The sequence below is a fragment of the Falco biarmicus genome, chromosome 4, assembly GCF_023638135.1.
Source record: "Falco biarmicus isolate bFalBia1 chromosome 4, bFalBia1.pri, whole genome shotgun sequence".
Classification (NCBI taxonomy): Eukaryota; Metazoa; Chordata; class Aves; order Falconiformes; family Falconidae; genus Falco; species Falco biarmicus.
Window position 1 is genome coordinate 20,577,175 of NC_079291.1, and position 18,468 is coordinate 20,595,642.

General features: G+C 39.0%; 1 protein-coding gene across 1 annotated transcript in view; it reads right to left on the reverse strand.

Moving 5' to 3' along the window:
* Positions 1 to 922: 922 nt before the first annotated feature.
* The window catches only part of ITGA9 (integrin subunit alpha 9), a 230,376-nt gene continuing 212,830 nt past the window's right edge, over positions 923 to 18,468 (reverse strand). The window contains exon 28 of the mRNA XM_056335484.1: positions 923 to 5,802. Within this exon, the coding sequence (XP_056191459.1) occupies positions 5,704 to 5,802 (99 nt within the window). The 3' untranslated portion in view covers positions 923 to 5,703. The remainder of the gene's footprint in view (positions 5,803 to 18,468) is intronic.

The window sequence follows — 18,468 nt, forward strand, 5'->3', positions numbered from 1 at the left end:
TTTGGGGTATGTAGAGCCGTGGTCTTCCACCGGTACAGATGTGCTCTGAGGCACAGGTTAGGTCCTGACTCTGCCCAGCCTTTCTGAGATACTTAGCCAACAGCCTAATGTGGAGAAAGCACAGTTTCTGTATGGCTGGAGAACATTTAAAGACTTACACAGAGTGTCTCCACAACAAGCAGGGAACAGAGCCGAAGATGAGGAAAGGGAGAGCCTGAAATTTCACGTCCAGTTCTTAGATTTCATTTTAGAAGCAAGGTTCAGGTCAGTTCGTATTTTACCACAGAGGTTTTACCCATCCTCAAAATGAGGAGAAAACTTTGATGTGACCTCTAACGGGTATTAAATAGAAAGAGGTACACCACAGCCACACGTGTCAATCAGCTTTCTTTACTGCTTCCATCCAGCTTCTACTCCCTTTGACAAAGTAAGCATGGGGATGTATGGAGTAAAAAAAAATAAAAATCTTTCAAATGTATTATTTAGCTACCCATGGAATATAAAGCCTTGCAGAAAAAATACACGAAGCTGAATAACTTGACTTCCAGTCAAATTCATATAAATTGAAACAGAACTTAAGTTACACAGGTTGACACTTATCATAAGGCAGTTATCACCACCATTGGGGGTTTATTTGATGTTGATAGAGCAATACTGTTGAAATATAAATAATTCCAACGGCTATTATTTTATTTCCATGGTTTTACAATATTGTAGTCAAGCTACTTTTACTCTTACTCTCCAAATAGCTTGATTTTATACAAGTCACAGAATTATGACAAAAGATGTCCATTATCCACACACAGATAAACACATGCACATACCATTTAATTCAAACATACTGAGAATATGTCTCACCCAATTAATGGAAAAATACTTCAGCTGGACAAGGAAATTAAGTGACAAAATGATATTATTAGGATAATTTTGCAGCCACTTTTTATTCCAAAAAGTTGTATTTTTGTAAACCTGACATTTCCAAAACAGTGCAAGTGAATTAGAATACAGGTGAACACAAGCTTCTAAATACAGGTGACATCAATAAGAGTGAACACATTCTTCCAACCACAAGTTCACAAAAAGAAACACACAATTTTACAATACATAGGAGTGACATTCTAAGAAAAAGGAGTGACGATGTTGCAGGTGCCCTACTGCATATGCAAACCATGCTCCAAAAGCATTTATAGTCTTCATGCCAGTTTAATCAATGTACACTAAATGAACGAAAACCTACTTTCCAAGAAACCTTAGCAAGCGGATGAACTTGGACAAAGGTAGAAATTAGTTCCATAACTCCTTTATTCCTTTACTGAAAGCAATATTATATATTCCCACGCCACACGGATACTATGCTTGGATGCTTGAAACTTGTGCAAGACTCCAAAAAGTGCCCATAATAAGATGACATTCGAGAAAGTCAATGCTAAATATTGCCCAAGACAATCTTTGCGCCACTGTTGCTTTCAGCAAGCCGAGCTACCTGCGCATCACTGACTCGTACGTACGATCCTTCCCACTCATGTGTCATATCAGCTGTCCTCGCTGGTATGCTTGGCATTGCAAAAGCCTTTGCCACTTTGAGATGAAAGGATCGCTTAAGTGGTTTACAGGCCTGGGGTTCACATCAAGAAAAAATTCTCTCTCAGATAATCCAAGTGATTTGCGAGGCGATTTCGATGCAGAGACTGCTCCAGTGTTTTCTACAGTTTGCTGACTTCCTCCTTGTAATTGAGCAAATTAAAAACTAGGTTTCTTCAGAAAAACATAGCTAGTATTTTCATTAGCTACGATGGCCAAGTACCAGAGTATACCATTGGCACAGTCTCAGAGTACACCACCCCTGCTCTTGCAGGGGTGAACTGATGGAAATTCACCTCCAAGTAGACGCTTGGTTTTCAAATGGAATGGTCACAAAACACACTGTGAAAGGTGGCAAACGTTTTCAGCTCTCAGGTATTGAAATTAATCCCTGTGCTGTGGGCCACAAAACTCCGCAGTGACTGTGATCTTGATATCAAGATGGAAATTAAGTAGGGCTGCAACAGCATGGGCTATGCGTTAAATGAATTTTCCTCTAATATTTTTTCCCCTTTCTTCCTGATCATATTTTACTGAGATTGTTTCCTTCCTACCCTAAAAGCAACTTCAAGGGTACTATCTGTAAGAAGCCACCCTGCGAGCTTCAGGGGTCAAACAAAAGATCTCTCAGGTGCCAGATGACGCATTTGAAAATGTTACAGCCCCACTTCCAAGCTTCCATCTGCATAGCTCAGAGCCAGTGCAAAGTCAGACCGCTGCAAAAAGAACACGATGCCAATTCAGCAAACCTTTCAATCAAATTTGTCCAAGGCAATTGATGGCTTTGTCCTGAAATGGATTAACCAGAGAGAACCAGTACAACGACTTGCCCCAGCTCTGCCTGCACAAGCAGTACAGCACAACAAAACTCACAAGCAGCTGACAGATGGGAACTTCCAGAGCCCTGGAAGCAATTTCCAAAGTAACCATGTCTCTAGTTTTTGATACCATTACATTTATTATGATTTCTTAATTAAAAAAAAAAAAAAAACCCAACAAAAATCAACCAGCAGATCTATAGCCCAGCTATTTCCTACACATTCTTGGAGTATATTAAGTTTTCATAAGATTTTTGCGTTAGAAACTAATTGCAACCAACTGATGTTAGTGGGGTGTTTTTGTTAGGTTTGTTCGGTTACTTTTTAAAGAGTGGAACAGTGCATCTACAGGACTTTAATACTAAGCACTGGTATGTTTCATTGTCAAATCTGACTATCCTAACTGGAACCAAGCAAGAGCGACAATGGAATTTGACACCAAAAAAAAAAAAAATAATGAAGAGTATACACGTAAAAACAAAAGCATCTGTGACAACAGAACTACTGAGTACCTAACAGCGACACTACTAAGAATTTATGGATTATTTCAAGAATATGTCACTAATCTGGCCAACAACTACATTTTCACTGTGTGACAACTTGTGCTGGATCAAGAGTAGACAATTCAAGTCAGAGAGCAAAAAATTCCAGTGTGGGCAATATCAAGTGGGATTTACATTTATTTGTTTTTTACTATAACCAAGTAAGAAAAACATTCCTTGCTTTGAGTAAAAAAAAATTAAAAATTGTCCACCACAATATAAAATGCTAAATGGGCATTTTACCTTTTTAAAGTCTTTTCTTCATATACTTTAAAAAGATGTTCCAAAGGAGTAAATGATCTTGAATTTTAAAATATTGCATTTTGGCAGATGTGAAAGTAAATTTCTGTTTAGAAAGTGGAAATGAGGCATTAAAACTTTTCAAAGTGAAATTTCTCTATTTTTGGATAGAAACTTTCAAATTCAGTTAAATTCACAACTAGTTTCACTTGTCCCCTGAACTATTTTTTCGGCAAATTTACTTTTTGATAATTTGGGGATGGTAGTAGTTTTAAAGAGAGCAGATACTGAAAATTCCTTCTAAATAAATGGACTTTTTTTTTTTCAGCAAGTATTTTAAGTAATTTCTTATTCAATTCAGAGTTGTGAATCAATCTCATGTCCAACTTCTGTCAGTCTTACGGCTTTTTCAAAACCAAAAAAATAGATACATTAGGTTTAAATACTAGCAAAGCTAAGTGATGTCAGAAATATCATTCTGTGAGGAAATCAATAGCCTCTAATACAACAGTCAAAGGCCATCAGCCTTTTGGTTTTGCATTCTGATGAGAAATCTGCAGTCCATTACACGTGGTTATAACAGGATTTTGCCTCAGCAGGTTTTTTTTTTTCAGATTCTGGCTTAAATATTCATTTGTCATACAAAACCTGTCAAATCACCCATGATTGTTTTAAGGAAGATAACTGAATAGAGTAATAGCTTTTCTTGTCAAACGTTGAATCAATACACTTCATTCATTCATTTAAAAACCATCTTCTGCCTAATGGGTGCAGATAGTTAAGTTAATAAATATTGATCAATACTATAGTAATAGCAGGCACTTAATGCCAGTGGGGGGAAAACAGCAAACAGGAATACGGATGTGTTTGTTTTTTTTTTTTTTAAATGTGAAGCTGTAATGAATTTGGCAAGGAAGAGTAAGAATAAGACCTGTTCTCAAGCATATTTCTTGTATGTTCTCTGCATTCAAGTTTCCAAACTTCCAGCAGTTCTTTTACCTTACCCTCATGGAAGGAGACATCCTGCAACCATTCATTCCTGTTTCTCCTCCACTTGCTACCACAGAGCTCAACCCTTCTTTCCCTTACGTGGATTTTATGCCAACCAGACATTTGCTTCTTATTTACACAAGGTGCAAAGTACAAGTAGAATCTAAACCCAAGTCTTACAGAGTTCTACTATTCCTATTCAGAAATACAAGGGCTTTTTGAAAAAACGTGATTGAATTAATTACAACTAAGTTTCTTCTAATGCAGCAAATGTTCTACTAAGGAATTACCAGTGAACAAAGTGGCAATCTGAGATCCAGTAACATCTGCACCTTGACTAAACTTCCTTCTTAACGCTTGAGGAAGGATGACATTCAGTACTTGGAACATACAGATAGGGAATCTCAAGACCGAAAGATTCCAACATTTTAACCCTTGCATCTACTTATCTCTCTTTAAAATCACCATATAAACAAACTCAAGACTCCTGTGTAAAACTCACAAGGCAGTCATAACACTTGTAGCTTGTAGCAATTTATCATTTGCTTTGATAGCAACAGATCACAATCATTAACAGTAGCGTCATTTCATTATTGTTTTTTAATTCCAAGGAATTTATCAATGCCATAGTGGTTGGCCCAATTACATCCCTCTGGTATCTCAACTGCACAGTCCTAGACCATTATCAAGTACTAGGGACTGCAAGAGAAACTTCCCAAAGGAAAACATTCTGTGATGCTCTTTCTTCAGTGAGCCAAAGCAAGCTACAAGTCTTGCTACGTGCCACCGAGGAAGCATTTTCATCCTCTCCCATTCAGGCCAGTAAAGGATAAACTCAGATACAGAACATCACATCTGTGTCATACTTTAGGTTCTATAGTTTATAAACCAAACACCGAATTCAACTCAAAAAGAGAGATAGAGAAAAGACTTTGGCTTATTGCCATTAAACGGTCTATATACAGCATTACCAAGCCTTGCAAATTAAGTGTATGAGGATTTCAGCTATTTTTATCTGCAAATCTCTCTTTTTCTCTCTTGTGTTGAAGTTTAAAAGTACAATAGGATTTTTATATATACATATATGTATTTCCAAGGATTTAGCCAGATATCAGTGCTTGAGTGAACTATATAGCTATTCAATAGAAACTATAAAACATTGATACAAATATAAAGACATAATCAATATAAAAAGCTTATATTTATAAAAAATATTTTTAGGTAACAGTCTTCCCCTGAGGGTATACCACATAGTTGGATTCATAAATATTGCTCTGCACTGCAGCTTGGTTACCAAAGTTCAAAGTTCAGCTCTTAAATGAAGTGTAAATCGCTCCAGTCACCTGACATGGCTGCAGTGGTTGCCTCAGGATATGTTCCCTAGCTTGTTGGAGTGATAAAGACACAGCGTCAGTGGGGTCTCCGAAAAATCTGGAGAAGATTCCTTCTTCCACATATGGAAGATACGAGAGCAGGACCTACAGGCTAGCAAGCGCGTGTCACATGACTGGGCTTTAGTTTTCGTGGGCAGTTCACTGATTTTTCTGGACCCAGTCCCAACTATCTTCATTCTCCTTTCTGCTCTTTTCAGCTTCAATAATCTCTTTGTACCTCCGGCGGAAGAAGCCCATCTGCAAATCAAGAAGAGATGACAGCGGTAAGTAACAGTATTGTTAAGTTGAAGCTTACTTTGTCAGAAAACGGTGTGCAGGAAAAAAAAAAAAAAGCACAGGTGTTCATATCTAATTTCTCCTAGTGGTAATCTGGAATCACAGCTCCTTGTTTACATCAATATGAATGAGATCAAACTGGGTCCCAAATCCTCACAGGTACTCTGCTCCTTATTGATGAACTACTCTGAGGGAAGAGCCCTCTTATATGAAACACATTTTAAAAAAAATATTATATGAAGTATTTCTAATAAACACAGACCAGAAGAGGTGAATACAGGTTTATTGGTTTCACATACAGACTAACGCATAATCTGGATCTGAACCTAAAGCCAGGCTAGCACCTGGGTCCTGAGTAAATGCTGCCAGAGCTTTATGAACTGTACTCTCAGTGTCCACAATGGCACAAAACAACAGATCAGAGGAATACAGTGCACCCACCTCCCAGCACCCAAATTCCAACTATCAGCCTTTCTTGTAAGAAACTCTTCCAGAAAAGCCAGCACGGTCTATTGTCTATCACAGGTGCCCCACCACCGTTCTGAAGAGCTCTGCTGCCATTTGGCGTACCTGTCTCCAGAAGTATCAGCCCACTGCTGTGTGCAACCACAGGTACCTCTTCTCCTGCCAGTAACCACTCTAAGTTCAGGTCTCAAATTCTCTATCTAAGGATCATTTATCTTTAGATGCTTTGGAGGAAACCGATAGCTACAGGCTCTTCTTTTTGCTAAACAGCTTCCCTCATTTCGGTGTTACCAGTTGCGTAATCTACAGCTCGGAAGGCAAAATACGAGCCTGATCCTACAAAATTTGGAGCATCAACAATAACTCCTCCACAAGCTTTCAAGATGCTGCAGGGCAGATAATCACTTTTGCATATCTCCTTGTTTCATAAACCTTTGTACTTAGTTAAAGAAATGCAAGTAGTTTTCATTTCAGTTTGGATAAAAACTTCTCGTATCCTTGGCTTTTTAAGTCTTTCAAATAAACAAAAATGATTTTAATAACAGACTTTGGTAAGCATGCAAGAATAACTCCTCAAGCTTAGCAGTGCACTATTGAGAACATTGAATCAATATTTTGTTCATCATAATTAAACATTTATGTAACTCCTACCACTCTAAACCTGTTTTCTTACTCCTGCTGTGTAAAACATGATGCTTTAGTCTTCCTTTATCAACCAGTTATTGCCATTCTTTATTCCCAAATTGGCTATATGTATGAATATTTTGTGCAGTTTTGTCACTGCTAAGTTTCTGTTAAGTTGGGCTTTTCAGTTTCAGTTCTTTAGCAACTTTAATTTTCTTCAAGTACATTTTAATTCAGAGAGGTCTGAAAGACAGCTTGTTCAAAGTGCTGAGGGTGCTTCTCCAGCAGAGCTTCCTAAAGCCCAGGTCCATGCCAGTGCCCCCAGATACACCCTGAAGGCACAGCAACATACGACCAGACACACACCGTCCTCTCACCACCCCACGCCTCTGCCGCTTGGCTTCCGTGCAATGGACAAAGAAGCTCTGCAGTGTGGCCTAACAAGCCCCTTGTTTGGGTAACCGTGGACCACAGCCCTGGGGCATGCTGTTAATCTAGAGACAGGTGCACCCTGCTGAGTGCATAGATGTACATTACACACACACCTACAACCACTTTAAAAATACACAATACGTAGAAATACACATAAATGCCTATGATCTCAATTTTACAGAGGTCCCATGACCTTCTGGAGGTCCCCACTAATAACCGGAATTAGACTGTAAAAGCCCAATTCTCCAGGAACAAATGTTCATAGTCTTGTGTACAGACTACAGACATTGTCTCTTTCCCATCTATCATAAGCAAAGCTTTATCTGCTGCTCAAGACATGCAAATGCATGGATAATGGTGGTTCTGTTCTGAAAAACCACCTCACAAAAGGGACACTGTTGAATTTTGGAGGGCCACATCTCCTTCACCTCCCAGCATCTTTCAGAACACTGTATGCAAGGATTCAGAAAAAGAAAATTAAAGAAGAATTTCCCTGGTTCCCTGTTTTTCAAATGTGCTCCAGAAGTCAGATCAAGTTCTTTCTTTAGCAGAAAAATATTGCTACTAGTAATTTTTGTACTTGTACCTACAAGCTGTACCAGTGCAAAGGATGTATTTTGAGATGTCCTCAAGACAGCACCATCATAAAATCCCAGTGAAATTTCACCATTGATGCCAACATTCTTTGGTTCAATAGAAACTTAGAGCAAATAGCACGTTCCCCTAAATTTTCATAGTCTAAAATGAAGGTGAATTATTTTATTGATAATGGGGAAAAAAAAAAAAAAAAGCATAAGAACCTACTCCTTCGTTGTTCTGCCCCAGTAGGATTAATCATAGGTACTTCTTTTAGTCACAGGAATCTACAGATACTCCTTATATATGCTCAGGGAGCAGATGTGTTGAAGAAGTGGGTGCCATTTTTGTATTGGCAGTTTTTATAACAGACCTACATGCTCTGCACATTAGAAAAGAAAACTGCCACAGGACTTTGTTTCCTAAGATTAACAAGAGAAGTTCAATTTGTAGCTTTTAAAAACAGGTTTTAAACCCTTAAGGTTTCCATTCTTCATGCAACCACATCCTTGATACAATAAAATCCTCTCTTGAAGTTATAATCAAAATTATAGAAAGGCTTTTTAATTTCCTTGAGGGCCAAACAAACAAAAGCAAACTCCTTCCCACTGTTATTTTAATAAAAATTGTCTGTTTGTGAACATCTGCTTTAGGAATTATCTTTAAAAGTTGGTTATGATAGTATTGGTATTTTAGTGTTTTGTTTCTGGATACAGAATGTTTTTGTATAACTTTCCAGTAGGGCAAAAAAGTGAGCTGAAGACTATAATAAATATTAATGAAGCACAAAACCCTACATCTAGAGGTGACTCCACTACAAATCTATATAAGTTTACTTGCTGTAAATGATGTGGATAATCTAAAATTATGTAGAGGACTTAAATTAAGTGCAAGCAAAAAGAGAAACTGGACCTTAAAGGATTTTTTATTTTTTACCCTTTTCTTTTAAATAGTTATCAGGGATTAGATGTATTTCCCATCCCTGGAAGGCAAGGATGTGCTTTGTTACGGGATACTGTTCCTTAGTGTTAACGCTGTATATTTCCACTTAACACAGTAGGGTCCCTATCATCACCAGAAAGGGGTTTTCTTTGTAATGGCTGTGAAGAAATCACAACATAGTCATTGTCTCACCAGAGAACACACAACCCACATGTTCATCTCCTTACAATAAAGTGATTTCATAAAAAATGATAGCAGTATTAACCCATATGGTGAGGGCAGATCAGTGCCTGTGGCAAGCTGGAGAGAACAAGGGAATTTAAAAGACAGTGAGGAGATCCAGGGGTAACGAGGAGGAGGACACTTGGACTAAAGCAGGAGAACTGATGCAACATGGGACCAAGTATACACTGGCTCTTTTGTCACTGGGGCAGAAGTGACACCAGAGGATCCTTCTTCTGTGGCTAATGCAAAGCCCTTAAGAGGACTCATAAAACCCAGCGAGGACAGCAGTGCGGGGACTCAGTCCTGGATTTCATGCAGGGAGGAGAGGTCCTCAGCTTTAACAGGAGCATTGCTGTAATGTCACTTATGGAATGGCTGTTTACAGGGGGGAAATAGTCTCCAAGTCATGTTTCTTGGGCAATGAGTCTCTAACATTGCTCAACATTCCCAGACTTTGCTTTCCATATATACAGACATATGCATGTGTGTGCATGTACACATACTGATGTATGGAAACGGCAAAGGAATGCCCAAGTCCAGAGCTGTGATCCCATCACACAGTCTGTGAGTTCGCACCACCACATCCAAGGAACAGGCTGATGACAATATTTTGGTGGGTAAACATCCGACTGGGGAAGGCACTCATGAGAGGAAGAGCAATAGCAGAACACGTAGGAGGCAAGGAAAGGGTACTGTGGGAAGCTGAAGGGTTACAATGGAAGAAGAGGCATCAGCCACCAACGACAATGCAGGAAATGAAAAAAAGCGAACGACAGCCAACATTTCAGAGTTGGGTGAAAATTATTTGAGAACACTGAGAAGGCCCTCAAGTTACGGGCCTTTTGGGTCAGTGTGGCTGAAAGAAAGGTCTTGGGAGCAGGACACTGCTCAGCATGCACCGTGCTTTACTCTTAACCCTGGCAGACTTCACCAGAGGGGAATTGCTGTGCCAAGGGCACCATGTCCTACTTTGTTTCTTCTGTGTGCAAACACAAAGGAGAAAGAGGGCCATGGAAGACTTTGGGGATATAGGGATAGTCCCAAAATTCTGGAGCTATCAGTGTCACTCACAATGTGTTCCTACCCCATGCCAGGGAAAGGAGAGAGCATTTGAATTGTCTGTGAATCCACAGAAGTGTTTCACATCTGCCATGATAAGCAGCAAAGATGTCTGCTTGCTTTTAAACAAATCCAAACAAATTCAGGCAGAACCAAACAAAAAGGAATGACAAAGCTGACCTGGTCATTATCGGAAGTTACAAAGAGCAACCCATCCTTTCTGGAGGTTCTTCAAGTAAGTATAAGCTGCTGTAAATAGGTGGCTTAGATTCAAAACCTGAAACCATCCATAGGTTTTACACACATCCTTTAGTTTAGTTATTCCAGCCCATGTACCCTTTTCTAGCATAACCTTACTGCCATCTACAGTATATGCTGAGCAGAAAGCATGCTCCTGGCAAAACTGAACAATAAAGCAACAAAAAAATCCGTGTTACTCGTAGGCTGGGAATTTACACCTGTTATTGTGAAGTTATTTCTTGCCATGCGACAGCACTGTCAAGTCCTCTATTTCATCTTGAGTATCTAAAGCCTCTTTCACTAGCACACACAACTCCTTCTAGCTGTCAATGTCAGGTTTAAATCCCTTAAAAATCACAGAAAAGTCACATCTAACAAAGTTGCATAAAATTGCATTCTTCAAGCACTCACAGAAACTGTAAGCTTCCATCAAAGTGATTTCAAAGTGTTGAATTAACATCACAATAAATTGTCTTTTTTTCTGCTGCTATCTTCTGCACATCTGAAGATTGATCACTGAATTACTGGACATTTTATATTTTTGACGTTTAGAAAAATATACATTTAGCCAACATTTCCTGTAGTACCATCCTGTGACTATCTCTCTAGGGTGCCAGTTTTAAGTATGTTTGAAGAATGATGATATTACAAAATAAAATTTAATCCGTAATTGGGAAGAAACCCAAATCTGATCAGAGGGCAAGCAATATCACTGCCTTTCTTATATTCACTGTTGGGTAAATGTCTAAAGCATCTTTATCATGCCCAATGAGGTTTATTCTCCCAATCAAAATAGAAAGAGAAATAGTTTGAGACATGGGCCATAGAAGAACGGTTATGGTTTGTATTTTTTTAAAAGTCTTTTTCCCATTAACGTAATCCATTAAGAAAAAAAAAATTGATAAGAATAGTTATACACTGCTATACAAAGAAATTATACCTTGATTTACAGTAGTGTTCTGAGACTCTAACTGAGCTAGGAATAGAGGTTTGTGAAATGTAATGTTCAAACAGAATCCAAAACTACATCAGATTTTTGCCACTTTGTACAATTTTTTAATTCTCTAGTGTATATGGAGGTACTAAGCTGCACACATAAATTATTGATTTTTATCAATATGATTCTGCTGACAAATGCCTTCTAATAGAGGATATTGACCATAGCACAAACCAACAAGTAAGAAGGAAAGAGTGAAGTAAGCACTGACACAGGTATAACAAAGAAACAAAAATTTAAGAATCACTGAAGAAATCTCCCATTGAACTAGGTTTTGACAAGATATTTTGGGCTTACTGCCTTAATGACAAGATGTCTTTTCTCTATTATACAGTTTTTTCATATACTGCAAGCACTATCCAGCCATACCTGATGAACAGTCTAGGCTTATATCATCAATCTTTGACTGCTGCACCTCTTTAATCTAGGCAGAGGTCCCAAGCTATTCACCTTGTGGCCCTTCAGAAAGAATTAGCTTACTCTTCTGTCCGTGCCCCTTGGGCACTTCTCTCTTCTCATAAACAGTACCACAGCTAGAAAAATAGGCAGCTTATCATGGTTCAAAGATAATCCAGGAACCTCACCCCAAGCAAGATGTCACCTGTTGGCAAAGCAGCAACACCCCCAATCTCTGCAAAGCAGTGCTGCTGGGATTGGAAGCATGGAGTGTTTACCCATGCAGAGACTGATCACTGGTTAAGTGCATCTCACTTTACTACCACCAAGAAGGCAGGAAAAAGTACTTTTCACTTGGGTTTGCATGGCCCTGGATAATTCTGGCAAGTCACGAGCTCCAAGAGGATGCACTATTTCCTTCCTCCCAATCAAGGAACCCTGGCCACAGTACGAGGGGTCACAAACAGATAATGTGTATCAGCTTTTCAAAAGGAGACTGGCAAACTGCCACTGCCTAGGCCCCCCTGTGAGGAAAAGGAATGTTTGGAAAGCAGCCACAGGTCCTGCCTTTAGTTATAGCAGAAACTGTATATGTAATATAGGAAGAAGGATGATAGTGTAGCTAAGGTAAGTTCATGAGTACTCCAGGGGTCTGGCTTTGATTATTGTCATTCATTGACTTTGAGATGCAAATCCCTTAACTTTCCTGTCATGTAGGTCCTCATTTCCTCAGTGGAACATGTACCTGTACACGTTTCATGTACATGAAACACGTACAAGAAAATAAATACATGTGCTTCAAACATCACCATTCCACAAGTGGCTGGTGGGGGTGTGTGTGTGTGTATACACACACACAATACATACTTTGTACATACACACAATGCGATACGTACTTACTATATGGGGAACTAGGCAAAGAAGTCCAGCAGCTTGCACAAAGAGGCGGTTTCCTCTACAAACATTTTGCTAAGCTACTATGGAAGAATTTGGTACCTAGCATCTGTATCTGTTCCCAATGTATTACAACAGAAAGACATTGCTATGGCAGAAAAGAAATAGCAATGTACACAAAATTGTACTGGATTTTCAAGTTACTTTCATATAGCTTGGCTAACTGACTTAAGATATTACTGTTGACACCTAGGGGGAAAAACTGTAGTCCTGCATAGATTTTAGGAAGAAATTTATTTTACATGCTGAAGTAGTAAAACAAGCAGTTTTTAAACACACAGTTTTAGGCAGTTACTTTGTAATGTTGAAATAATAAGAAAAGTGCTCTTTTTTTGCTAAGAACAGTCAATCATTTCTTAAACTTAGCTCAAGCAGTCATTAAACAAACTATTAATTTAACCAAATGCTTTATGTCTGTCTCGAAGGCCAAATTTTCAAAAGCCAGTCACTAAGGCTAGGTACCTCAAGGCAGATACACAATTCTCACTAGCAGCATACATGGAAAAGATGCATTTAGATGTGTGTCTGCACACAGAGACAGACGCCAGTACATACAATTGCATTTAGTAGTTTGGCTTTTTTAATGTAACATGCTTTTCTGTTGTCACTGATGCTCAAGCGTCACCCCACTCTAAACAGGAAGCCCAGTCATCAATAATTTGTCCCTCTAACCACTTCTCTGCAAGTTTTCTCCCAGGAGTTGTTTAGTTGGCTTCAATGGACCTACTTGCTAATGTGGTGAATAAAGCTAGTAGTTCTGGTGTCTACCCTTGGAATATCTTTACCACGTTAGGTAAGATATAGCCTGCCTCAGACACGACTCATTCACCTAGCATTTGGTTCATTTGTGCATACATAATATATTTTGTTAAGGACTTAGTACTTAGAGTACTTTAGAAATAAGGAGAACTCCAGTGACTGGACTTCTAAAGATCTTTCAGTGCTGAGTTCTGGTAGCTTGAGTTTAATGAAAGCATGAACTTCTTGCAGGATGGTAACACTGTACAGTCACTTGCATGACAGATGTTACCAATATGCTTATAAGTGTAATCAAAGAGCGAATTAGCCAACATTAAAACTTATAAACATTTCTAAATAGTTTAAGGATTTTTTCCTATTGCAAAATTTTACCAAGTAGTTTATTTTAAAAAGAAGTCATAGAATGAACACAACCATCATCCAAAGTTTATCTCTGATTATCAGTCTCAAAAATGAGAAAGAACATAAAGTCTAGTGCATATATGTCTGAACAAATTATTATATACTGATTTCTTAAATCTCAGCAGAGAATAGGGCAGTAATTAGATGTATACTTTCTGTAAGTGCAATTAATTTAAGACATATCTCAATCCACATTTTCCATTTCCTCTCCAAACAAAAAAAAAAGAAAAACTACTGAAATATTTCTGGCTTTGTTTAAAAACCAGAGACTAAACATTAAAGACTATTTCTGGATGCAATAAAAAGTAGCTTTAAAATCATATTTTGAAACGTTTGGCCTGCCAGAAATATTTTAATGAAAGTTCTACTACGTCCATAATTATCAGAACAAGTTACTTTCATGCGTTTAGCCTAACCAGGAGGAAATGGCTATGGATGGTGTAAGTCATAATACAGCATTTCCCACTGTGACACCAAGCCTAAAGAGAGAATTCAGACTATGCAAGTCACATTTTCACTGTTACTGGCATTTGGGTCTGAGGGATGCTAACAACTTCCAGTAAATACACATGTTGCGTTCCGGCAGTAAGGAACCTTGGAACCTTAGGTACTTATTTGCAATTTTGCAGTCTACACACGTATTCTTTTTCTGGTTTGGGCTCCTGAAAATGGTGGCTATATTTCTACTTTTCAGAAAGACGTTCTGAATCACATCACTACCTTATCTTGCCAGTGGATTCAGTTTGGTCACACTTTGCCAGGATGACAGCAACATAGCTGCAATGGCTGTGATGGTCTCAAAGTACCCTGGCATTGCACAGCTCTCATTTAGAGGACACTGAGACCAGAGAGAACACTCAGCCACAACACTGCCGTTGTATGTTTACATAGCTCATTTTATCCAGAAAGATAACAGAGGCATTTCACAAGTACTGGACACACACCACCACCGAGACGTTGCCAACCTTGCTCTTGAGGGTGGTGAACAAATATTACATGGCAGCCAGCAGACTCACTGGGGAAGGCAGTGTTTTGGCTACAACAGCAGCATTAACCGTTTACTTGTGTAGGAACAAATAAAAGATGCCCAAACGCAGCCTTCCTGTAACATTCAGCCAGAATTCAAAAAGCACAGCAAATCACCCAAATAATCTACTACGGAAAACCCAACATTTGAGTCACTGTTGCAGGAATAGACACCTTTTTGCCCTCAGGAAGCCAAGAGTCTACAAACATTTTGTGATGCACACTTTGCTACAGGAGAAGGAAATACAATGAAACACAGTTTTGACTGTTCTTTAAGAAAATAAGCAGGCTTCAAATGATCCACCTAACTTCTGCCTGGTGAAACATTTAATGGTGAAACATGAAATTTATACAGACAACCAACCACCTCCACTGCCCCATTCCTTCCTCAAGGTTTCTCAGCTGCTTTATGTAATGAAGACCTATCCATGTCTGGGAAATAATATGGGTTTGGTTTTGAATCACAGAAGTTAATTATCAACTGACTGTATCTTTATTATAACAGGATAATTTTGAAAAAGTCTAATTCTAGGCCTACTGAACCTAGAATTTGTGTCAAAAAACCAGTACCCCTAGAAGCCTACATATGAGATAGCAAGTAACAACTTACTTGAAGCAATTAGATAAGTGGGTAACAAAAGCAATAAGATGAAAAGTTTATCAGAAAAAACTCTACAGAAAGCCATGATTTGAGGGCTACAGAAAGAAGAATTTTGGAGAATACAAATGAAGTCCCAGTTTTTGCAGTTTTGATGGACAGACAGGACAGGTATGACCTGTGTAGTTACTACAGGTAGGGATCACACTTTAGTAAGTGAAACAAGCTGAAAAATCAATTAAGAGAACAAAGTTGGGCAGGAACTTGGAAGAAAGTGTGAGAAATTAGTATTGACATGGTTTTAAACTGAGGAGAGATAGTAGAGAAGAAAAAAAAAAAGAAAAAAACAAAGTAGTATAGACCTCTCAAGTTCTAAGGCACCTGGTGCATCTATCTACATCTCTACAGCGAAGACCTTTGTGAGCTGTGAAATCCATCCTTCCCATCACTCGTCACTAGTAAGTGCTCTCTCACAGCAAGTTGAGCTAATCACCTTGTTTATCTGAACTTCAATTATAGTCTGAATTTTAAAGCATCACCATAGTAAATAATGGTTTATTCTTGGAATTATATGTACAGAAAGGAAGAAGCATGCGAACTCTGAATAAGCACAACAACTTTCATTAGGGATATGAAATGTCAGTCAGTTTTAACAGATTTCTCTGTCCCTACCTCTAAAACCAACATTTGAAGCTATACAGTTGTGATAATGGCAATAATTATAATAATGTAATAAAGACTTTTTAAATTGAAAAGTGTTCTTCCTGGAAAGATTACAAACATAAATAGATTACAGATATATAGATATAGATAGGTATATGGAGAGGAGGGAGAGGAAGAAGAGAGCGGGAGGTGTAGCAAACACTTCTCCTATGCTCAAATCCGAAGAGGTTTCTTACCATAAGTGAATGTGCCTATTCAACTCTGGGGAAAAAAAAAAACAACCAACCAAAACCCACTACCAAACAAATAAACCCCTAAATACTTTTATTTCATTGCAGAGCTACTACTCCAAAACCTGGCCACCTGCAAAGAGAGTTGGTGCAAGGACTGACCAGGAGATGGTAGGTAGCCTCTGCCACCTGAGCTGTACGTAGATAAAAGGGAGAGAAAATGTTTTAAGGCTTGTAACACAGCATACAGAGCAACCGCCGGCAAAGAATAAGTGCAGAGGTTTTTGGCTGGGATTTTTTTTTTCTCTTTTTTTTTTTTCCCTCTGCTGGAAAATGGTGAGCTGTATGTAAAGAGACTTAATGTTTGAGGCCCTAAGTAAGGGAAGTGTCACCTTTCAAAAAGGGGAAAACAGCGGGTTTTGCTACATAGGTGAATTTCAAGTTAGCTTTAGCCTTTGTTAGCTTCAGATATTTTCTGAATGCTGAAACAATATGTGAGGCAATGGCAACTACTCCATGTAGGAATACAAGGTGTTCTTTAAAAGACATCTGTGCACTCACAGAAAAAAGTCATAAGGCTTCTCTAAGCAAGAAACCCAAACATACCTTTGAAAAACCTGCTTGGGTTTGTTCAGTTTTTTGGTAGTTTTGTCTGTTTGTTTGTTTGTTTTTGGTTTTTTTTTTAAGAGCTTCATATTTCATAAGGAAAGCTTTATATTTCAAAGTTTGTCCCCTAAAGCAGCGCTAGCAAGCAGTTACAGCCACACATACCATCTCTGCTTAAATGAGGACTTCGCTAGTCCAGCACTTGGTAGGATTAATGCTCCCTGTTAGAAATAACCAGTTCAAAGCCTGCACTAACTCAGCTGAGTAGACAGAAGTGTCTTCACAGTATTTCTCCTAAAAACTAAAAAGAGTCTTCAAATGCTCATTTTAAGAGAAAGGGCAAAAACATTCTGTCTAGCACATACTGAAGAGCAGGAACCCTCTGGCTAATCAAAAACCAACATACGTGGGTGCTATTCTGCTGGTCCTTCTCTCTGCAATCCCGTCAAAGATCCAGACTTTGGAGCAGAAGTGTCTTATTACATAAGGGAAAGCCAGAGATCAACTATTTACCCCAGGAATACAAAAGCTATAAAACAGTGCTAGAAACCTCATTTTAGACAAGTTGGAGCTTGGATACCAGAGACAGGCTCAGATAAAAGTCCAGCTCCTGTGTTAAACGTGCCACAAAGAAACAAAATAATGTTACTGCAATGAATATAAAAACCTTTGTTTTGCAAATCACTTCCACAACTGGCTCCACAGATCAATCAGCTGCCCAAATGTCCAGTCCGGTACTCGCTTACACATCCCCTCTTAGATATCCTCTGGGTACAAATAATTATTCTTTTTTCTTTCTGTGCACTTTATCTAAAATGCATTAATCTAATTCACCCCACAACTCAAGCCAGTTCAAACGCAGAAACTTCAATCCACCGCCTTGTAAAGCACTATTCTTATTAATAGAATATTTATTGTGTTATGATATATCACGCCTCAGTTTTTCATTTGCACGGAGTATGCCAGTTCCCCCCTGGGTTTACGCCTGCATAAATCTGCAATGACCGAAGGGGACCTTGTCCCCACACACGGCTGCAGTCCTGACATCTGAGGGAAGCGTGTGTGGGAGAGCACTCCCCAAAATAACCCAGCCACGACTGCCTTTCCCTTCTGAACTTTTGCCAGTGCTTGTGAAACCACGGGCTCGGTTAGCACATGGGTAGTTGGCCTGAAGCAAAGAGACCTCCTCCCCTGCTCCACTCTCCACAAGCATCTGGAGGCCACCAAAGAGTTGCAGGCCAATCTCCACAGTAAAAAACAAGATGTATTGCTATGGGCAACAGCATGAGAGCCCCCCCTGCTCCTCTTGCACATGGGAGACCACAGACAAGACGTGAGTGGGGAGAGCAAGCTGTGCTGCAGAGCAACCGGAAAAACTGGGAGCATGTCTCCATCGATGCCTGCACAAAGGCTTCTGGAGTGGATGAACAAGA